The sequence below is a fragment of the Rana temporaria genome, chromosome 3, assembly GCF_905171775.1.
Source record: "Rana temporaria chromosome 3, aRanTem1.1, whole genome shotgun sequence".
Taxonomy (NCBI): Eukaryota; Metazoa; Chordata; class Amphibia; order Anura; family Ranidae; genus Rana; species Rana temporaria.
Window position 1 is genome coordinate 336,089,074 of NC_053491.1, and position 24,321 is coordinate 336,113,394.

Consider the following 24,321-nt stretch of genomic DNA (forward strand, 5'->3'; position numbering starts at 1 on the left):
CGTTTACATACGTGGGCGTGACTTATGTTTGTGTTCGCTTCTGTGCGCGAGTATGGAGGGATGGGGCACTTTAAAAATAAATATATATATATTTTTTTACACTGTCCCCCCCCTTTTTTTTTTTTTATCACTTTAGTAGAATTTCTACCATGCAATGCAGGCAGCAGAAAAGATAATCTGCCAAGGGTTTAACGCCCCGTACTCTTTAAAAAAAAAAAAAAATGTACTTCTAATTTTAAAATGCATAAACACTGCATAGTAGATCTCAGAAACCAGTCAGTTATGTTCATGGAATAGAAAACAAAACTGAATGCTAAGCAGGAGCACCGATCTCTGTCTTCATCCCAGACCATCCCCCACACAGTTGGCAAGCACCAGCTAGGAACACAGTTTTTAGCACTGATCACTGTATTATTGTCACTGGTCCTCTTTTGCGCAAACCAATCAATATACACTTATTGAGATCTTGTTTAACAAAAATATGTAGATGAATACATATTGGCCTATTTTTTAAAAATTGTCGCTCTTTTTTTGTTTATAGCCCAAAAAACAAAAATCCCGGAGGCGATCAAAAGAAAGCTCTATTTTTGGGAAAAAGAAGGACATTTTATTTGGGTACAGCATTGCACAACCGCGCAATTGTCAGTTAAAGTAACGCAAAATGGGCCTGGTCATTAAGGGGGTTAAACCCTCTGAGGCTGAAGTGGTTAAATTGCGATTGAAGAACCGATGGGCAAATATTGTGTGATGTAAAAAATTTGAAAACCCACCATTTTATTCTCTAGGGCCTCTGCTTTAAAAAAATATATAATGTTTGGGTTTCTAACTAATTTTTGAGCAAAGAATACAGATTTTTACATGAAAAACAAAAGTGTCAAAAAAAGGCCTGGAGGTCAAGTGTTTAATTTACAGTTCACAGTCTTAGGGTCCTTGAAGCTGTGTAGGCAAGACCAAGAGGACTTGAAGCTGTGGACCAAGAGGACCAGACCTCTTGGTCCACAGTTAAGAAAAGGATTATGGTCTCAAAATTCTTAAGACATGGGTTCAGTTTCCTACAGGGCCACTTTTATATGAACAAAAAAGTCACTGCTATCACCCATACATCACATGGAAAGCAGAGCTCCCAGGTGCTCAATCAACAGCCGCCGGCTGCGTAGAATAACGAGCAAAAGATGATCCATACTCCGGCTGTTGCTCCTAAACAATTGACGTATTTATTGACAAGCCACAGTAGACAAACGCAAATAGGAAAGACGCGTTGCAGCCTAAAATGCCTTAGTCATACCCACCATTATGACTAAGGCCTTATAGGCTGAAACGCGTCAACCTTTCCTATTTGCGTTTGTCAATAAATACATCAATTGTTTAAGAGCAAAGACCGGAGTACGGATCATCTTTTCCTCACACTTTTATATGAAGTTCAAGTGCTCCCTGCACTTGTATGAAGTTCACTAAGGCATGTGAATAATTTAAACATCTTTTACCCAAAATACTGTGCTGTGTGTATGAATTTTGATAGGGACTGTAAGGGAATGGATCAGTGTGAATGAGTATTCTTTGTATAGTACTGCAAAATATGTTGGCTATCTGTGAAAAAGGTTACACATAAAAATGGATTACTCCTGCAGATCAGCATTTCTGCTCAGCCTCTTACCTGTCTTTTTGTTTTTGTGTTTTCACAGTTTGACTTTAACTTTCTCCAAAGGGAATTGGTATGGGTGCAAAGGAAAAGCTGGAAGCCATGTTGAACGTGGCCCTACGAGTGCCTAGCATTATGCTACTAGATGCCCTTTACCGATGGGATGTCGGCTCCTTCTTCCAGCAGATCCAAAGAAGTAGCCTGAACAGCAACCCTCTCTTCCAATACAAGTACCTGGCACTCAACATGCATTATGTCGGTATGGCATTCCTTTCAGATTTCTCATGACCTTATGTGTTTAGTTTAGTATTCATTAATGCCGAAAGATGCATTTTTTTTTCTTGGCTATAAATTGCTTGCTTTTATAGAGAACACAGAGGGCAGATTGATTCCCTGTCTGAGAAATATTGTCATGTATCCAAATATTTGAGGGGTTAGTGTTTTTTTTTATAATCATTTGTGTTTTTTATGAATTAATTATATTTTACTGTCTAAAACATGTGATCAAACTGCTTGAGTAAGGCTATTGTGTCCCTTTTTACATTAAGACAGTCGTTGCAATTTAGTAAAACAGTGAAAGGTGAGTTTCACATACAAAATACGCTGTTCAATAGCCACAGAGGATCCAAAAGATCTTTGTTTTCATCAAAGATCTTTGCAAACCCAGATATTACCAGACCAAAGCAGTGCTGTCACCCACTACACTCCACAGCCTGAGTAGAGCTATGGGATGGACCCAAAAGGCTCCACCCACCACAAGCAGCCTGCAGAAAACTAGAAGGGATGGATACCCCTTGCACAAGGAAAGAGAGCAGCAGTGACTGGTCTTTGTTCCCGGATGCTCCTGAGGCAAGGTTTAAAGAAGAAGTCCAGCCTGAGCTTTTTAGGCTGGGCTTCTCCTCTGGGCCACAGGAGTGCAATTCGTTTTGCACTCCTGTGACCCGTTTTCAGTGGAGAGCGGTCTGAAGTCCGCTCTCACTGCCATCAGTCGGGGGAACCGCATCATCGCGACTTCCAAGTCGGGATCCGCCAGCTGCCTTGATTGATGGCAGTCTCAGCGAGACGATGAGACAGCCTCTCCACTGCTCTGCGCTCCAATGAACGATGAGAAGTAGAGCAGAAGCCATGCTGACTGACAGTCAGTATGTCTCTGCCTGGGGAGGAGTGAGAACCGAGCCATCGGCGGTGTTCGTGGCTCGGTTCTCAGTGCAGAGACGCCGAGGGACAGTGGCAGCATCAGCCTGATGCTCCATCCACCGAGGGAAGTATGAATAGCAAAAAAAAACAACCATACTTCTCTTTTAACACTGGGTTAGATCTGAAAGAAATACTCAATGCACATCAAGATTCAAATAAGAATACATATGACTCTTGTATTTAGACAATAGGTCTATGTGCTGCCTCTCGGATTAATGCCCTCCTTGCCCAGTCCGTGAGTTTTTGTGTGTGGCCGTCTTTTGGCAGGTTTGCTGTTGTGCCATGTTCTTTCCATTTGGTTATGATAGATTTGACGGTGCTCTTAGGGATCATCAAAGTTTTGGATGTTTTTTTTATAACCTAACCCTGACTTGTACTTCTCAACAACATTGTCCCTTACTTGTTTGGAGAGTTCCTTGGTCCTCATGGCAGTGTTTGGTTAGTGGTGCCTCTTGCTTAGGTGTTGAAGCCTCTGGGGCCTTTCAAAAAGGTGTGTGTATATGTAATGACAGATGATGTGGACATCATTTAACTAATTATGTGACTTCTGAAGGTAATTGGTTGAACCAGAGCTTGTTATGGGCTTCGTAACAAAGGGGGTGAATACATACACACATGCCAATTATCCATTTTTTATTTCTGAAAAATATTTGTATGTATATATTTTTCTAATTTTTTTTTTTTTAACTAAAGGCTGTAATGTAACAAAATAGGTAAAAGAAACAAGGGGGGGGGGGGGGTGTGAATACTTTTGCAAGGCACTGTATATCCCTAGGCTTCCTGTACTTTTCCTGTTAATCTAGTATTTCTGCTACAAAGTGTACGTGCTGTGTGCAAAAATTAAGAGTCTGCAGGATGTAGCTTTTACACAAGCAGAGAATTAAATAAGACTTATTTCTAAAAACTGTTCCAGAGGAAAGGGTAGCTGTCCCTCAAAGCTTCTATCTATATCTAGATTTTGTTCTGTGAGGGAGATTAAAAAGTTAACACAACTGATTTGTACAGCTTTAAAGGGCTACATTAAAATAAAAATAAAATCACAAGAGATATTACTTGCATTCAATGTGACGTTTCCCTTATGCTGTGTTCTTTGCTGTTGGCTCCTGCTTTTTCTGTCCTCTGACATTACCACTCCACCGTTGCAATAATCTTAAAGGGGTTGTAAAGGAATTTTTTTTCCCCCTAAATAGCTTCCTTTACCTTAGTGCAGTCCTCCTTCACTTACCTCATCCTTCCATTTTGCTTTTAAATGTCCTTATTTCTTCTGAGAAATCCTCACCTCCTGTTCTTCTGTCTGTAACTCCACACAGTAAGGCAAGGCTTTCTGGTGTGGAGAAAGCCTCTTGATATTTACTATATATGCAGCCAATGACATCATCGCCGCATGCGCTCTGAAGGAACGGCCACCCGGGTTGTTCCTTCAGAATCCTGTGGCGTAGAAGGCAGCTCCCCCCACACATGCCCGGGAGTGACGTCATCGTGGCTCCGCCCATTTACACAACTGGTGTCCATGGACCCGGAAGGAAGACGGGTGAAGGTGGAAGCGGCCTCCAGCGATGACAGCGCATCACTGGAATGCTTCGTTTTCTGCATCTTCAAGGCCTAAAATGATTTTTTTAAACATGGGTGCAAAACGGCTTTGGCAGCGATGGGGTTAAAAACCCTTTATATTGGCATTAGAAGTGCCCACAATTCATAGGCCCTTTGTAAACTCTGGAACTGCCGTACAACTGTTCTATTCAGTTTGGTTGATTGACTTTAACTGAAGTAGACAAGTATCATGTCCTAGTAGTTCAGTTCAGAAAACAACTTAAACTTGGTGCTGGGGCAACCCTGGCACTTTTTTTTATTCTGCTTGTTTTTGTTTATCCAATGACACAAATGTACAACTCTGTGTGCTATTTTTTAATTACCCGATTTTCTTATTCTCTTCTGCAGGTTACATCCTAAGTGTTGTTCTTTTGACTTTACCTCGCCAGCATCTCGCTAAGCTGTACCTCTACGTTGTAACTGCTTTGCTGCTTTACACAGGACATCAGATTTCCAGGTGAGGAGGGTGCATGGGTCATTGTCCAGAGACGCACACATGGCAGTTATCAATCTCTCTTATCAGGCATGTGATAAGAGAAATTGCAGCATTATCATGTGTACTTTGTGGATTTTGGGTTAAGCTTATTACATGGGCTGAATCTGTAATATCGTTATGTATTTTTTTTTTTTTTTTTAGTTGCCTGCCTAAAAGGACTATGAAATGAAAATAAAATCAACCTTGTGTTAGGAGCTGCTAATAACGTTAAAACATATGCTGACAAGATCAGAACATCCTAAATAGATTATTCCAGTTAGCAGTGGCTTAGTGGTAGGCACTTCTGCTTTACAGCACTGTGGTCCCTGGTAATGAAGACATTACCTGCTTAGAGTTTGCATGATTCTCCCTGTGCCTTTTTAGTCTTTCTGAGTGCTCAGGTTTTCTCCTACACTTAATAGACATACTTGTAGGTAATTTGGCTCCTGCCTATAGTTGACCCTACTAATATATTATTTTAATCTAACGAGTGCACCTAAAATGGCTGCCTCACCTCCTATCTGCCCCAACACCAATTTGATAAGTGCTTTGTGTCCCCAGGGAGGAAAACGCTATGGAAATATACAGTAAATTAAACATGAAGTCCAGCCTGAGTTCTTTTGGCTGGGTTTCTCCTATGGGTCACAGGAGTATAATTTGTTTTTCATTCCTGTGACGCGTTTTAAGCATAGAGTGGGCTGAAGTCCGCTCTCTGATGACATCACAGGAATCAGTCCAGGCACCATGTCATCGCGACAATGAAGTCTGGATCTGCCAGGTACCCATCTCGGCCTCTCGGTGAGCCACTGAGAGCCTGAGATGGCCGTTCCCCGCCCCTTCACAGCTCAACACTCCAGTGAGCGTGTGGGGGCAGAATGGAGAGTTGCTGATTAACAGTTGGCAGCTCTCTGCTCAGGAAGTTGTGAAAACCGAGCCATTGGCGGTGTTCGATCGCTCGATTCTCAGTACAGAGGCACCGGGGGACAGATGTAGTATCAGACCTAGGTAAGTATATACCTGCAGGAGAAAAAAAAAAAAACACACTTCTCTTTTAAATTGATTAAAAAGGATTGACCTCTTTCTAAACCTTTAAACGGTTCTGTCAGGACAAAAAAGCAAAGTGAGCTATCAGGCATTAAAGGTTCATAGAAAAACCTGCGGCATCCTCCAGATCCCCATTCTTCTTCCTGAATGTTAGGCTGTTGTAATAGGCAAAGCCCTAAAACTTCGTGTTGTAGTCTGCCAGCCCAGTCCTGCCTCATGCACACGTCTGTTTGTCCGTGAGGCAGCCCATTAAAGTAAGTAATGAGCCAATAGCAATATGTGGGAGATGGAAATAGTAGGAAAGGCATGACAGAGGGCAACACTGCAGTGTGGCGAAGGTAAGTGGTGTTTAGGTTAGGTGCACATTAATGCGGCTCTGCTACATGCAAGGAAAAGGTCCTTTCACCATTTCTGAAATGAGAGCCCACGCAGTTCCCAGTGTGTGTGGTGTACCATTACGATTGATGCCACCTGCATGCATCATCTGCGTCTTTCTGTGCAGGTGGTTGCGGCTGTTGGAATAGGTGTGAACCTAGCCTGACAGGAGAAAATATCCACACAGGAGGATAAAGGTAAAATTGAAGAGGAAAACTAGGACAGCCGCACTCCAAAAAACTTTCTTTTAATTAAAACTGGTCACAAAAATGACATGCCACAGCAAAAGGTAGACCGAAGTTGACCCGTTTCACACTGTATCTCAGTGCTATGATTAAGCAAGGAACGTTTTTTGGAGTGCGGCTGTCCTAGTTTTCCTCTTCAATTTTGCATATCGTTGCATTGCCGGCACCCATGGTTTGAGAAGGTTCCTTGGTATCATCTGAACGGTTACTCTTTCTCTCAGGAGGATAAAGGGATTGTGGGGGTGCTGGATCGTTGGCAGCCTTGTCATAAGTAAACTTTTTTGCTTTTTAAATGTTTTTCTCTTTATGCAAACAAAACAATATCAAATGGTGTTGTCAAATTAACATATGATTCCATTGTACATCTATTAGGGATTATGTTTGCAGTGAGCAGGAGTCTGGCTATGAAGGTCCTATGCATCTAGAGCCATTGTCTATGAACCGGTTTCTCACTGCACTCGTAGGTGAGTGATATCTATTTACCTTGATACACTGTAAAACCTGACAACTTTACCTTTTTTATTCAATGTTGGAGGTGTAATCTCTATAGATGGTAAGTGTACATACAGTGAGGGTAAAAAGTATTTGATCCTCTGATGATTTTGTACGTTTGCCCACTGACAAAATTTGGTGGCTATAATTATTATTATTTTTTTTTTCAAATAACATTTTATTTTATTATGTTTTTTTTTTTTGCATAAAAGATACAAGAGCATACAAGTCAGCAGAATATAGGAAGCAGTGTGTATCCAGTTTATCAAACCAATACTGTTAACCACTTAAGGACCGCCTCCTGCACATATACGTCGGCAGAATGGCACGGCTGGGCACATCCACGTACAGGTACGTCCTGTAATAGTACCCAGCCGTGGGTCGCGGGCGTGCTCCTGCGACCCGGCCTGAAGCTCTGGGACCGCGGGACTCGCGGACCCGATCGCCGCTGGAGTCCCGCGATCGGTCCCCGGAGCTGAAGAACAGGGAAAGCCGTGTGTAAACACGGCTTCCCCGTTCTTCACTGTGGCGGCAGCATCGATCGTGTCTTCCCTTTTATAGGGGGATACAATCGATGACGTCACACCTACAGCCACACCACCCACAAACACACTTCAGGTCACACATAAAATCGCTGATCGCCGCCATTAGTAGTAAAAAAAAAAATAATTAATAAAAATGCAATAAAACTATCCTTTATTTTGTAAACGCTATAAATTTTGCGCAAACCAACCGATAAACGCTTATTACGATTTTTCTTTTTTTACCAAAAATAGGTAGAAGAATACGTATCGGCCTAAACTGAGGAAAACTTTTTTTATATATATATTTTTGGGGGATATTTATTATAGCAAAAAGTAAAAAATATTGAATTTTTTTTCAAAATTGTTGCTCTATTTTTGTTTATAGCGCAAAAAATAAAAACCGCAGAGGTGATCAAATGCCACCAAAAGAAAGCTCTATTTGTGGGGAAAAAGGACGCCAATTTTGTTTGGGAGCCACATCGAACGACCGCGCAATTGTCAGTTAAAGCGACGCAGTGCCGAATCGCAAAAACGGGCAAGGTCCTTTAGCTGCATTTTGGTCCGGGTCTTAAGTGGTTAAAATACGGCATTATGCTCTGAATCGGTAACAAGCACATAACTAAATGTTGTTGTGATTCCGCATGGCATCGTGGATTGGCATCCACCAAACCAGATCAGTCTGTAATTTTAATGTTCGGTTTATTTTAACAGTGAGAGACAGAATAACCACAAAAATATTAAGAAAAACGCATTTCAACAAAGTTACCAATTGATTTGCATTTTAACCCTTTCATGACTAAGCCTATTTCTGACATTTGGTGTTTACAAGTTAAAATCTCTATTTTTTTGCTCGAAAATTACTTGGAACACCCAAACATATATATTTTTAGCAGAGAATCTAGAGCATAAAATGGCGATTGTAAACCTGAAGTGACGTTGTTCCAGTCTATGGATAGCCGACAGAAGTGCCGGATCGCAGATCGGGTCTCCCGGTGGGACGGGAGGCCCAGTCAGAGCGGCGGAGGAAGTTTTTTATTTTTTCCCCCTGCTCCTCCGGGATAACAACCGAGTGGCTTTTAACACATTGGTTGTTATGCCCGGAAAGCCGATCGCCCGCTCTAAACAATGGTACCAGGATAATGCCTGCAGCTGCGGGCATCATCCCGGTATAACCCCACGAAAGCCGAGGACGCAAATATGCGTACGCTCGGTGCGAAGGGGTTAATGAGTGCAATTCGTTTTTTACCCCTTCGCAAAACATGACTTGGTACTTGATGGCAAAACCCTTGTTGGCAATCAGAGGTCAGATGTTTCTTGTAGTTGGCCACCAGGTTTGCACACATCTCAGGAGGGATTTTGTCCCACTCCTCTTTGCAGATCCTCTCCAAGTCATTAAGGTTTCGAGACTGATGTTGGTAACTCGAACCTTCAGCTCCCTCCACATATTTTCTATGTGATTAAGGTCTGGAGACTGGCTGGGCCATTCCAGGACCTTAATGTGCTTCTTCTTAAACCACTCTTTTGTTGCCTTGGCCGTATGTTTTGGGTCATTGTCATGCTGGAATACCCATCCACGACCCATTTTCAATGCCCTGGCTGAGGGAAGGAGGTTCTCGCCCAAGATTTGATGGTACATGGCCCCGCCCTTCATCCCTTTTGATGCAGTGAAGTTGTCCTGTCCCCTTAGCATAAAACGCCCCCATAGCTTAATAATGTTTCCACCTCCATGTTTGATGGTGGGGATGGTGTTTTTGGGGTCACAGGCAACATTCCTCCTCTGCCAAGCACCGCGAGTTGAGTTGATGCCAAAGAGCTAGATTTTGGTCTCATCTGACCTCAACGCTTTCACCCAGTTCTCCTCTGAATCATTCAGATGTTCATTAGAAAACTTCAGATGGGCCTGTGCATACTTGCAGGCACTGCAGGATTTCATTTTTTCACAGTGTAGTGTGTTACCAAGTGTGTTTTTTTGGTGACTATGGTCCCAGCTGCCTTGAGATCATTGACAAAATTTTCCTGTGTAGTTCTGAGCTGATTCCTCACCGTTCTCATGATCATAGAAACTCCATGAGTAGTTATTTTGTGTTTCTTGCATTTGCAAATCTCACCAACTGTTGTCACCCTCTCACCAAGCTACTTGGCGATGGTCTTGTTTCCCATTCCAGCCTTGTGTAGGTCTTCAATCTTGTTCCTGACATCCTTTCACAGCTATTTGGGCTTGGCCATGGTGGAGAGATTGGAATCTGATTGCTTCTGTGCATAGGTGTCTTGTATACAGGTAAGCTGAGATTAGGAGCACTCCCTTAGACCCCTTTCACACTGAAGCGTTTTTACAGCGTTTTAGTGTTCAAAATAGCGCTATTAAAACGCTCTCCATGCATCTCAATGGACCCTTTCACAATAAGTCCTGCAAGCCTCTTTGGAGCAGCTTTTGGGGCGCTAAAAAAAACACACATTTCAAAAAGCCCCTCTCCATTGAAATGCATTGAAAGCGCTGTAAAAACACCTTGCCCTTTCACAACGAGGCACTGCAAAAGTGGTGCTTTACCCGCGTTTTTCGGGCACTGGCAGTGTGAAAGGGCTCTGGAAGCACTCGGGCTTTCACATTGGGATTGCAGATGAGGCTTCTTTCAGGCGCTTTACAAGCTTTTTTTTTTTATTGCCAAAGGGCCTGAAAAACACTTGAATAACGCCCAAAAAACGCCCCAGTGTGAAAGGGGCATTAAGAGTGCTCCTAATCTCAGCTTGTTACCTGTACATAAGGCACCTGGGAGCCAGAAATATTGCTGGTTGATAGGGGATCAGATAATTATTTCACTCATTAAATCAAATCAATTTATAACCTTTTTGAAATGCGTTTTTCTGGATATTTTTGTTGTTCTGTCTCTCGCTGTTAAAATAAACCTACCATTAGAATTATAGACTGATAATTTCTTTGTCAGTGGGAAAACCTACAAAATCAGCAGGGGATCAAATACCTTTTTCCCTCACTGTAGATGCTTATAATTGGTAGATGGCAGCCCATGGTTTGAAAATTATCTGACTTCCAAAAGCCCTTTTTTAATAGTTGGTTGCCTATACACTTGATTGTTCCTGTAAGTGCTCATCTCTATGTGCGTTGCAGACAGTGGAAAACACTTTATTGATGGCTGCTCAATTGTGCTACTGAACAAACTGTGACTGCTTGGCTTTTTTAATGCAGTGCAGCCTGGCCTTGGAAATCCTTTTTCAATGAGTCACTCTGGTTAATGTACTAAAACTGGAGAGTGCAAAATCGGGTGCAACTCTGCATAAAAAACAATCGGCTTCCAGGTTTTTTTTTTTTGTCAAAGCTTGACTAAACTAACTGAAGTTAGAAGCTGATTGGCTAATGTGCAAAGCTGCACCAGTTTTAGTAAATCAACCCTTCTGTCTCTACATGATCAAAACAGCAAAATGGCCTGCCTTTTAACCCCTGATTGATATCTATGCGGTTTCCAGCAGCCATGTTTGCTTGGGCACAGCAACTCATTCATTTGAATGGGCTGATGTTCCCATGAAAACGTGAGAAAAAAGTCTCTGTACCATTTCCAAAGATGCAGCAGGGAAAACATAATTCAGTGCAGTTCCCAGTGCATGGGGTGATGTCAGGATTATTAATATCCCCACGCATCTCCTAAGCAGCACTGCATTTTTCTCTGCGGTTGCGGGAAGGCATGCGATTTACATGCCTTCTTGCACCCTCTAAGATGTGAGCCTAAAAGAAGAGGTTTTATGCTTGACTTTCCAGCAGCTGGTGTTGTAAAACTTCATTGCACTGCTGCTGCCTGGCCACTTCAGGTACTTAACATTTCTGGGTGCGTAAATAACTGATACTCTTACCAGCTCATACATCATCACAGTCACATAGGAGCCAGCAGAAGGAACCACTTAATGGGCAATCCATCTGACCTATTGAATACTTGCAGCAGCTGGGGAGCTTTTGAAAACCTGGGCTGCCAGAAACGGGTGTATAACGCTGCTTTATACAGATTTGTCTTTTTTCTGTTTTGACCCTATGGTGATGTGGTCACTTTAAAATGTATGTTCAGCTAAATGTTTTAGATGGCTTGGGGAAGAATACAACCCCTATCTGGTTTGTACTGCTATCTGGGCTCTGTTAGAGAGATTTATCCTTACTTTCTGTCCCGGTGACAAAAGTTTACCAGACAAAAGTTTAGGGACAAGATAACGGCTACATAGAATGACATTTTTTATCTTAATTATGCGGTACGTGACACAGGGGAGGAAGTCATAGACCTTGAGTTATATGCCGCTACCGTCAGTTGATTTGAAACTGATAAAATCTTTGCTGGGACTGCCCTTGTGCACGCTCGTAAAACTCCACCCACTACATGCTTGTGTTTTTAGGTGATGGACCTCTTCTATGGAGAAGTTTACTAAACCATTCTTTTTATATTTATTCGCTACTTTGACACTTCTATTGATATCCAACTGCTTATTGCCTAAGGGCTTGTTAGCAGTTTCCAGTTCGGTTACCCTTGATTTATATCTTAGGAGCCATACTGGGCTCCTGCAGCAGCGAGGCTGGCTTGGAATGTTTGCTTCAGGCACTGGATTCAGTGTTTGGCTCACACCTAGGCAAGTGCGTGCGTCAAGTGTAGTTAGCCGGAGATGGCTTTAGAGAGCCATGGCCCATTCGTTTGACACCCAGGCCCTGAAGACCGCTTTAGGGTATGCCCATTGTGACAGGTGAAGTTTGATTTGCAGGTGGGTAAGGTAAGACAGGATTTCCCTGTATTTGTGACTGGGTCCTGTTTTTACATATTGAATGTTATTAGTTTTCACTTCCTTTTGATACAGACGACAAAAAAATAAACTGAAAAACTATCGGAGTAATAACCTTTCCCCTGCACACAGCTCCCTTCCACTTAAAGCGTTTGTACAGGAAAAAAAAATTTCCGTTTAAAATAACAAACATGTCATACTTACCTCCACTGTGCCGTTCGTTTTGCACAGAGTGGCCCCAATCCACGTGTCCTGGGGTCCCTCGGCAGCTGTCTTGGTCCTCCCCGCAATTAGTAACCACAGTCATGCGAGCGCTCGCATGGTGGTCACTAATTGCGGGCGCGCTCCCGTGATACAGCGAGCGGCCATAGCCGCTTGCTGTATCACTCGGCCCTCGGTGCGCCGCGTCACTGGATGTGATTGACAGCAGCGCTAGCCAATGGCTGCGCTGCTCTCAATCCCATCCGCTCTAGCCAATCAGCGGCCAGGCTGAGCGGCGAAGAGGATCTTGGGACCGCGCGGAACTTTAGAGGGGTCAGGTAAGTATAACGGGGGCTGGGGGGCGGCGTTATGCGATGTTTTTTCACCTTAATGCAAAGATTGCATTAAGGTGAATATTTTTTCTACAGTGAGCTCACTCCCGGAAGTGGGGAGGGAGGAGGACCTGTCAAAAACAAGTCCCCGTTCCCCCCTCCCCCTGAAAGGTGCCAAATGTGACACTGGATGGGGGAGGAAGCGTATAAGCGGAAGTTCCACTTTTGGGTGGAACTCCACTTTACACTTGTGGCACTGCATGCCAAGGTGCATGCTACATGCAGGATCCAGTGCCTGAACCAGTAAGTTCCCGAGATCTACATCGAGGGTAAGGCTGGGTTCACACTACGGTTTTCCCGTCCGTCAGCCGCATACGATTTCAGTATTGAAAACGTACGGGCCCGGACGGGAAAACGTAGAGATAGGCAATGCATTGCAAATCGTATGCACTCGGATGCATCCGGGTGCGTACGATTTGCTGGCAAAACGTTTTTTAAACGTACGCAAAACCGTGTTCAACCACGGTTTTGCGGTCGTTTTTAAAACAGTATGGCAACCGCATACGTTTTCCTTTTAACATTAATGTTAATGGAAAACGTACATATGTGCGGTTCCATACGTTCCCGTCCGTTTCAGCCGCATACGTTTTTTCATATAAATCGTATGCGGCTGACGGACGGGAAAACCGTAGTGTGAACCCAGCCTAACTGATCCAGAAACTGATAGTAAGCCCTGATGCAATCGGCAGTTGGATCTTGATAGAAGTGTCAGTTGAAGTCGTGAAGAAAGCTAAAGCAAGAATAACTTGGAAAACTTCAGTTTGAGTGGTCCATCATCCAAGGACACTAGTGAAACTAGAGTTCCACGGAGGGGGTGGGGTTATATGAGGGTTCACAGGGGGCGTTCCCAGCATAGTCTAGGCCAGTGCACAATCACCTGAAATTAGCTGCATATAAGCCATTGCCTATGATTTGTTGCCCTGCATTGTACTCCATTTTACTATTATTTTTTTTGTTTTTGTTTATAGGATAAGGAAGGCTGCAACTCGGCTTTCTATTACTGTGTGTGTCACAGTTGTGAATTGAGGGAAAATCTCTGTGACAGAGCCCTGAATAGCAGTTAATACCTAGCAAGTTTTCTAGTCATTCCACACTCTATCCAAAACTTTGAAAAAAAAAATCTAATTTTGGCTGGACATAAACTTTTAGGGGAACAATATTTTAACCTTCCCTGACTAGTAGTCTAAGGGCCCTTTCACACTGGGGCATTTTTCAAGCGCTTTAGCGTTAAAAAAAGCGCCTGTAAAACGCCTGAAAGAAGCTGCATCTGCAATCCCAATGTGAAAGCTCGAGTGCTTTCACACTAAAGCGCCTGAAAAACACCCCAGTGTGAAAATGGTCTTAGCGTTAAAAAAAAGCGCCTGAAAGAAGCTGCATCTGCAATCCCAATGTGAAAGCCTGAGTGCTTTCACACTGAGGCGCTGAGCTGGCAGGGCGTCAAAAAAAGTCCTGCATGCAGCTTCTTTGCAGCGCTTTAGGAGCGGTTAATACACCGCTCCTAAAGCCCCCTTCCCATTGAGGAAGCTTTTTTTAACGCCAAAGCGCCTGAAAAGCGCCTCAGTGTGAAAGGGGTCTTAGCAGCGCTTTACCAGCGTTTTTCGGGCGCTGGCAGTGTGAAAGGCCTCTGAAAGCACTTGGGCTTTCACATTGGGATTGCAGATGAGGCTTCTTTCAGGCGCTTTACAGGCTTTTTTTAAACGCCAAAGCGCCTAAAAAACGCCCGAAAAACGCCCCAGTGTGAAAGGGGTCTTACTCTCTCCTGATCCATTGACTGAACTTGCTGTGACTTTCCAGAATTGTTCAAATCCTTTCAGCTTCTACAGGGTTAGGCAACAGTTATCTAACTCCTATGGGTCATAAAAGCATATGTGCTTTATATGATAAAGTTGCTCAGCTGCATAATATTTAGTATCAACAAAGTTTGTAAACTTTGATAGGAGAGATAAGGGATAGTTTAGTATATTACATGATTTTTCATTTTCCAGCAATTCTTAGACTATAAGTAGTACTAGAAAAATAGGTCTAAATGACTCAAAACAACCAATTAAATGTTTTGCATTTTCTTAACTTGTGCAAGCAAAGTGACCCTCACAATCTAGCTGCGATTGACACTTGTCCTTGCTGTAAGTTTTCTGATTGACCCCCTTTTCCCAGAAAAAAAATTGCCTCTAATAACCTGTTTATGCTACCAGAGGTTTAACTCGTGGTCATTGTGACATTATGTTACAGGCCAGTTGGTCGTCTGTACTCTCTGTTCCTGTGTGATGAAGACAAAACAGATCTGGCTTTTCTCCGCTCACATGGTCCCCCTGATGGCTCGCCTCTGCCTTGTTCCTATTGAGACCATCGTCGTCATTAACAAGTTTGCCATGATTTTCACTGGACTCGAAGTGCTGTACTTTTTGGCATCCAACCTGCTGGTGCCTTTTAACCTTGCGAAGTCGGCATACAGGGAGCTGGTTCAGGTAAAATGTTTTGAATAAATGCTGAGGAACTATCAATATGAATCTTAAGTCTGCTTTGACATGTTGCAGTATTCTAGAGGGGTGGGGAAATGTTTCAGTACTTGTCCAAGGGACCAATTCAGGGTCCCAATCAACTTGTCCCTCATGACAATTTACTTGTCCTAATAAAAAAAAAAATTCTAACCAAAACCGTATTTAAATAAGGTGAAGGATTGATGTTTTTTTTATTAGGCAGAGGTGCTTTTAGGAATGTCTGGGGCTTTTAAAAAATGAAAGGGGCTTTATGGCGACTTAAACTTTTATTTTTTTTAACATTGCGCTGTTTATCTCCTACTCACCTCCCTGCCTGCCTCCCTTACCATGCCTGGGGACTAGCAGGGAGGGGAGAGACCTTGCAGTGTGATTGAGCACCAAATGGGTGCTTGTCAGGATAAGGGGGGGGGGGGGGGTTGGTGTCAGGGTCTCTTAACGCTCAACAGAAGTGTATTTGCTAAATGAATAAATAAGGCCCCGGCCCAAGCAAGTAAAAAAAAAAATGTTCAGTTGACGTTCGCACATGAAAACACTTGAGTGCTCAGTACAAGCGCATGCTGAGCAGCCAAATCAAGCTTTTGTGTCCGCTCTGTTAACCACTTTAAGACCAGGCCTTCTTCTGACACTTTTTGTTGTTTGTTGTGTTTTCTTTCTTATTTTTTTAAATGAACATGTTGTACTTCCCTGCTCTGTGCAAGGGTTTTGCACAGAGCAGCCCCGATCCTCCTTTTCTGGCAGCACTCCTGGGAGCCGATTTCCATGGGGGAACTCGTGTGAGCATGCTTCTGAGTCCTGCTGCGTCCTTTGACACAAACGGCCCGACTCGCCCCCGTCCGCCGGGTTTACAACTCCTTTTTTTTTAATTATTTTTTTGCTGGGAAATTACTTGGGACCCATATATATATATATATATATATATATACCGGTATATATATATATATATATATATATATATATATATATAATTTTAAGCAAAGACCCTATAGATTAAAATGGTGGTTGATGCAAATTTGTATATTGCACTGTCGCAGCGGATTTTCAAACGCAATAATAAAAATATACTTTTGTGAATTTTAATGCAAAAATACACAAAATATAACCCGGTTTTTGGTAATATATAAAATATGATGTTCTGCCGAATAGATGGATACCTAACATGTCATGCTTTAAAATTGCGCACACTCGTGGAATAGTGACAAACTACGATACTTAAAAGTCTACATAGGTGACACTTTTTAAACTTTTTTACAGGTTACCCGTTTAGAGTTACAGAGGGGGTCTAGCGCTAGAATTATTGCTCTCACTAACTTTTGAGGCGATCCCTGACCAACGTTTACAAATGCGTGCGTGACCTACTTATGCGTTCGCCTTTGCACGTGAAGATGGGGGTGCTTTAAAGAAAAAGTGTTAATTGTCCCTTTTAAAAAAAAAAAATTTAAGCACTTTTATTGCGGTCACAAGAAATGTAAACGTCCCTTGTGAGAACAAAGCATGACAGGTTCTCTTTATGAATACATCTGGGGTCGTCAAGACCCCAGATCTCTCCTCTACCCTTGAAAGCATCAAAATAAAATATAATAATAAAATAAATTGATCCGGGGCTTTACAAAAATTTTTATTGTTTGTTTACATCCATCATAAACCGGAAGTGACATTATGACGTTGCTTCTGGCCTCCTAGATCATGAAGAGGTGAAGAGAGAAGATTTGGTCTCACCTCTACTCTATGCCCAGGCGTGCAAACCACCGGATTGTTTGTTTCCTGGGCTCACCAGTGTTTTTTAGGCTTGCCATTCTCACCGGAGAACCAAGGATGCAATCTGCCGATTCGCACGACTGGCCGTAGAAGTAAGGAGAGACCAGATCGTCTCTCCTCACCTCTATGATCTAGGAGGCCAGGAGCAAACGTCATCATTTTTTTTTTTGGAAAGCATCAGATCCATGTTTCCTGGGCTGGCTGGTGAGAATGGTAAGCCTGAGACGACGACCTAAAAGCAATCTAATGGCTAACCAACCAATCTGTTTACTTTTAGTGAAAAGAGAAACGCCAGCTGAAAACCCTGCAGCTTGCCTGTAACGGAGCTAAAAAAAAAAAAAGAATCACCTGCCCAGCGCCCGAAATTGCATTTCCTGGGTGTGGGGCGCTATGATTTGTGCATCCCTGGTTCTAGCAAATGTGCTAGAACCAGGGATGCCAAAAAATAAAATCTCCCAAAGATTACATGACCTTGCTAGGATTCAAACATTGTACATTTTTATCAAGGTCACTGAACAGTTGCTCTGTGAGAGTTTGGTATAGGACAAGACATTTAAAGACTGGATTGATTCTCAGTCTTGGTTCTCCATGGTATTCAGTATTGCATACTTTGTGGTCCTCAAAGTAGAAGCACTACTTTAAATGAATAAGTTGGAAAAACATGCACTGCTGGTGACTACAGAAGCTTGGGCTATAAAAACACTTTTAGGTCGTTTTTATAATTACTGCCCATATACATAATATTACCAAAAGTATTGGGACGCCTGCCATTAAAAATTTAATAGCATCCCATTTTTGGTCCATAGGGTTAAATATTGAGTTGGCCCACCCTTTGCAGCTATAACAGCTTCAGCTCTTTTGGGAAGGCTGTCCACAGGGTTTAGGAGTGTGTCTATGGTAATGTTTGACCATTCTTCCAGAAGTGCATTTGTGAGGTCAGACACGTGGACAAGAAGGCCTGGCTCGCAGTCTCCGCTCTAATTCATCCCAAAGGTGTTCTATCGGGTTGAGATCAGGACTCTGTGCAGGCCAGTGCATCGCATACTAGCCCATTATGTGCCACTTATCTGCAGAATAAGCCTGCAATGTCACCATTGTCCCCACTGTGTAATTGTCCATCTTCAACCTCTCTTCCTTCCGGGGGCCGTGCCGTTGACTCCGTCTCTGCAATGGGCCGGAGTCGCGTGACGTCACTCAGTGCGCATGAGCCGGTGTTTAGGAGATATTTTCAGTACCTACAGGTAAGCCTTATTATAGGCTTACCTGTAGGGAAAAGTGGTTGTATAGGGTTTACAACCACTTTAAAGTGGTTGTAAACCTCTGATTGTGACTTTTACCTCTAGGTAAGCCTAGGATTCTATCTCCTAAATGTGCGGCGTTTACAAGATGTTTGCTGTAAACTGCGCCAATGATGTCATTGACGCATGCGCTGTGAATAAACAGTTTCTTCACTCGCAAGTGCTGTGGCTGACGGATCCTGCGTGCATGCATGGGAGTGACATCACTGGGCTCTGGCCAGTCACAGAATTGGAGTATGCACCCCCGGAAGGAAGAGGGGCGATGATGGATGCGGCCATCAGCAGGGACAGCGTGAGCTTTGTTTTCAGGCAAATGCCAAATAATGGGCTAGTATGTGATGCATACTAGCCCATTATGCTTTTACTTTGCAGGGGAACTAAGAGGAAGTAAAACCCATCCGGGTTTACTTCCTCTTTAAGTGTTCCCTTCACTGGAACTAAAGTCCAACACCTGAAAAACAACCCCACATCATAATCCCCCCCCCCCCACCAAATGATTTGGACCAGTGCACAAAGCAAGGTCCATAATGACATCGATGAGCGAGTCTAAGGTGGAGGAACTTGACTGGCCTGTACAGAGTCCTTACCTCAACCCGATAGAACACTGTTGGGTTGAATTAGAGTGGAGACTGCAAACCAGGCCTTTCGTCCACATCAGTGCCTGACCTCACAAATGCTCTTCTGGAAGAATGATCAAACATTCTCATAGACACACGCCTAAACCTTGTGGACAGCCTTCCAAGAGGAGTTATAGCTGCAAAGGGTGGGCCAACGCAATATTGAACCCCTACGGACTAAGACTGGAATGCCATTAAAGTTCATATATGTGTGTGTAAATGCAGGCTTCCCAATACTTTTGGTAATATAGTGTACAATGTACCTGCAAATGATGTGCACTATGAATTGAGTGAATATGGCATCTCTGGTAGAGGCCTAAAGTCAGCTTTTTGTTTAATTTGTATCATCCATGCTGTCCTAGCTTGATAAGCGATGGTTTGCTGTTTTCTAATTACACTGTGTGCACAATTATTAGCCAAGTGGTGTTTTTGAGGATTATTGTCATTGAACAACTACAGTGCTCTCGGTCAATCCAAAATGTTAAACCTCCAACCTGAATATTTATGAAAGTAAAAGTGAGGTTTCTTTACCTTGGCCATGTCTCTGAGCACTGAACACCTTGTACTTCTGGGCACTCCAGGTAGGTTGCAGTTCTGGAATATGACAGCACTGGAGGACAATGGGTTCCTGGTAGCTTCACGTTTCATTCTTCTCAAATCTTTGGCAGGTAATTTTTTTATTTTTTTCTCAACACATTTCTTGCGACCTTATTGACTATTTGCAAGAAAATGTTTGGTTCTGATATGCTTAAACCCAATAAGCATTCGAGTACAGCGGAACCTTGGATTATGAGCATAATCCGTTCCAGGAGAATGCTAGTCATCCAAAGCACTTGCATATCAAAGCGAGTTTCCCCATAGAAGTTAATGAAAACGAAAATAATTTGTTCCACATTGACTTCTATGGCATGCAATACCGCATGTGGCCAGAGGTGGGGGGGCGCTGGAGAGACTTGGAAATACTCAGAGACCATTCGGAAAGGCTCGGGAACTGAGTATTTTCAAATGGCCAAATGGGGTACTGCACAACGCAGAGGCTTGAATCCTGCTTGCTTTGCGAGACAACACTCGCAAACTGAGTCAGGATTTAAAAATAATAATTGCTCGTATTGAGAAACGCTCGTTAACAGAGTTACTCGCAATCCGAGGTTCCACTGTATATACAGCTTGGAGTTAGACAATATGCATTCAAATGTTGTTGATTTACTCGCTTGCCTAATAGATGTGCACACAATGTGGTTGCTTTAGGTACTTTCCCAGTTTTGCATTTTTTTTTTCCTGGGAACTTGCGATGGCAAGAGGGAGCTGACAGAGTCAGGAATGCAGATAATCTGTTGGTCCCATACGTACAGAGCTATGGCAGCCTTGGTATAACCCAAATATAGATTTCAATAAAGTGATTAACGTATAAATAAAGTAATAAACTGTAAGTAAACTGTCAACTGAATTCCAATTTCCCTTTCCAGAAAGCCCACAAAACCCAGATAGGTTTATTATGTGAATATCAATGTCTGATAGTTACCTGGCACTTGGGTTCTTTTTCCTTCTGCATGACTCTTTTGGTCATTGAGACTCCCATTACAGCATGCATGCTCCCATTTTTTCCATGCCTTGTCCCATTGTTCTCAGCCGCCTACCAAATGCAAAAGTGCTTGTCGGATCGGTTACAAAAAACGGCTTCTTTCTCCAGGGAGAATTACCGTCTTAATTTAACATTGTAGACATGTATACCTAATACAAAAAAATACTAAATGGGCAGCCCAATGCATGGAAGAGCCTGTTGTAGAATTCAGATGACTGTTTACTGTTAGATTATATAAAAGTGCACTTTTAAAGACCTCGGTGTGGGATTATTTGTATATTGGCTCACAGTTTAATTTGCTCCAATAAAATATGTATCACAAAGTTGTGGAACTTTTTTTGAATGATATAAAAAACATTTGGCATTAACTATTTCCAAATAAAAACAAAATCCTGTTTTTAACCTTTTTGATCCCATCAGTATGGGTTATGTCTTCTCTCATCATGGATGAATTCTGTTTGTGAACCTCCACTTTTTCTTGTTTGTTCTTGCACTACAGGTGGTAGAAGTGTATGGTCTACTGGCCCTGGGGATGTCACTGTGGAATCAACTTGTGGTCCCGGTCCTATTTATGGTTTTCTGGTTGGTCCTTTTTGCTCTTCAGATTTACACATACTTCAGCACACGGGACCAGCCTACCTCTCGGGAGAGGCTCCTCTTCCTCTTTCTTACAAGGTATGTTTCAGTAAATGGACTAACAGTTTAGGTGAAAAGACAAACTTTAAGAACAGGTTAAAAAAAGCAAATGTTTCATAGTGCTTCAGCAAACAAAATGACATACTCTTAGTGTTTATATTTGCTTTAATTAAATGTTTAGCAGCACTCTACAGAAAAAGTATTTGTCTTCATTCTGACACTGACTTAACCATAAACATCTGGCAGTGAGGGGCTGGGGAAGCCTAAACATTGCTGAGGTTACTCGTGATTCTCTCGTATTTATCACCCAAGATGATTGCTAATAACCTGCTTTGTATATTGGTTGCTAGGGTGCGTCCGATGCAAAGCAGATAACACGAGTGACCTGTCAGGCGTAGACCTTAAATACCAATCTGGCATGTTAGTCAGCATTTTAATATTCATTGGCTTGGAAAGCTTATCACATTCCAGAGATAGTGTGTAAATGAAGTGTGTGTCTATGTGGATAGATGACCATCTAACACTTGAGTTAACATTTTTATTACAAGACTTGGTTGTTCATCTGAGTGCTATTAAATTTTGCTTAATTTAAAAGAAAAAATGAGCAGTATATAACAGTATATTTACCATTGTCAGTGATTGCTAGCCTGCTTTTTTCTTTTGCTTTTTTTTTTTTTTATCATTTTATCTAGGTATATAGTCACTAGATATATTTTATGCAACTAAGGCTGGGTTCACACCGCAGCACGGAGCGACTGTGTCCTTGTTCTCATTGTTTCAGGTCTGATTTCAGTCCGAATTTTTGGCTGAATTCGCACATGAAACAGACCAGAGGACGCATAGGACTCCTGTGCAATTCGCACAGGAGCCCAGCGGAGATGTGTGAACCGGTACCATAGAGAGCTGGTCACAATCTCCTGACATGCAAATTATGCTGTGAGTTTTTGAGTAGTGAGACTGACCTTTCAGGCTATAGTACAGGGATTGAGGGCGCTTCCTCGCCCTCTCCCCCTCTTCCTGACTGGGCAATCGAATAGAGAACATTATCATGACTTTGAGGACCCTATTCTTCTGGAACAATTGAAGCTCATATTTTCGGTGATAATTTGTTCATTCCCTAGAGAATGTACTTCATCGGGTCTCTAGGATGACACTCTCTCTGTGCATAATTTTGTTAAAGGCTAGGTCGGCTGAACCTGCTTGCAAACCCCATGCCATTCAATTGTTAATTGCCTGTTTGGGTTATCCCTTGAAAACCTTATCAAGGAGGTTATGGGGAACAAGGTCTTCTACCCCACAAAAACAGCCTAAGCCTACTACAGCCATGACTACTACCACTTTCCACTTTAAGTGCTCATCTTGTCCCACACAGGCATCCTAATTTAAAGTGTTTTTTTATTCAAAGTAAATAAATCTTGTTCCCTTAAAGCATGTTATGCAGCACAGTGTTTGTGCTGTGTAATTTGGCCCTTTCTATCACCAAAAATACCTGGTCGATCCTGCCTGCTTCTGCTCTCCTCCCTGTAAACTGACCATGGTTTATCATGGCTGCTAAGCCCCGACACCGTGGTCAGTTTACCTTGGTCATCCGCAGCTCTCCTCTGTCCTCTCCCTCCTCCCCTCCCTTCCTGTCAGCTCCGTCTGCTCCCTGATCCTCCCCCTCCTGCTGCTGTCATAATTGTAATATTTTCATACAATCCCCTGTGTTTAATAACGTTCTATGCCCCAGTGTATGTGTTTTATAAAAAAATGATTTGTACCTTATTTCACAGTGCCTCCCGGCGCTCACGTGACTGCTCGGCTCTCTCCTCCTCTCCTTCCTGGCTGATGTCGACAGCAGTTCTCAGCCCCTCCCGCTTTAATTCTCAGCCCAGGAGAGGAGAGAGCTGAACAGTCACGCGAGCGAAGGCAGGCCCTGTGAAAAAAGGTACAAATCGTCATAAAAAAAAACGCATACACTTGGGCATAGAACGTTATTAAACACAGGGGATTGTGTGTTCATAACCAAGTGGCTTTATAACCACTTTAAGTCCAAAGTGGGTTTATCCTTTCATCACAAGTCTTGGACCCCAAAACCCTCCAAGCCTACTCAGAAGTCCTCTTCAAAGCTAAGGGGCACCCTCACTTGTCGGATTGGAGGGATGTCTGTTTTGCCTTTGCTCCAGTCTGGATCAGAGATGTCCTGGACCTTTGTGTCCAATCCGTAGTTTCGAGGGGCTAGCTATAAAATGACACTCCTATCCCTGCCCCCTCTTAAGTTCCTAACCTCCAATCTGTTAGTTTTCCCTCAATCAAAGACAGGCTGGTTTGTGGACAGTCCTGTGTCAACTTCAAGCACAAGGAGTGTAATCACAGTTGTTTTGGAGTTCCAATGTATTCTCTTGTAATCCCCTTAAGGCCCATTAGACTGCTACAGAGAGGGGACATTAGTGAGCCAGTCAGGGCTCTACAAATGTCCTCAGTATGAAGCAAATAAGCTGTGTACAGTGCAGAGAGATGATATCAGCAAGCTGCTTCTCCTTCATTGTCCAGTCACAGGATGAGGCCAGTCTTGGATCAGGCTATTATTTAAATGCTTTATAATCTATAGAGAAGACCAGCACCTGGCTGTACCACCTGGAAAGGGTGCCAGGATCTCGGAGCTCATTTTTCAATTGTGTATCTATCTGTGTGCTGAAGTTTTGCTAGATTTGGGTTGCTCTGCTTTCCCAGGATCCCAGCCAAAGGTCCTTGCCATCTATCTCTCACCTAGGAGTTGGAAGTCAGAATGTAAGTTAACCCTTTTGCTGCTGGAACATGTTTTTGTTGCACACATTAAAATGTGCATCTCTCCCCATGCCCCCCCCCCCCTCCCCCTCACCAGTATAAAAAGGTAGCAGTTGCAAGTTTTAAATGCCACATGTTTGTGCAACAGTTTATCAAACCTATCATTTTGGTAAAATTTAAAAGATGAGATTGTTTCAAGTAAATAAAAATTAACAGGTTATGCCCAAA

At 42.8% G+C, this 24,321-nt stretch overlaps 1 protein-coding gene across 2 annotated transcripts in view; it reads left to right on the top strand.

Moving 5' to 3' along the window:
* Positions 1–24,321, top strand: part of RNF145 (ring finger protein 145) — a 63,499-nt gene that overhangs the window by 17,410 nt on the left and 21,768 nt on the right. For both annotated transcript variants that reach the window (XM_040345066.1, XM_040345065.1), the window contains exons 2-6: positions 1,683–1,898; positions 4,775–4,883; positions 6,938–7,029; positions 15,171–15,406; positions 21,191–21,366. In XM_040345066.1, the coding sequence (XP_040201000.1) occupies positions 1,715–1,898; positions 4,775–4,883; positions 6,938–7,029; positions 15,171–15,406; positions 21,191–21,366 (797 nt within the window). In that variant the 5' untranslated portion in view covers positions 1,683–1,714. The remainder of the gene's footprint in view (positions 1–1,682; positions 1,899–4,774; positions 4,884–6,937; positions 7,030–15,170; positions 15,407–21,190; positions 21,367–24,321) is intronic.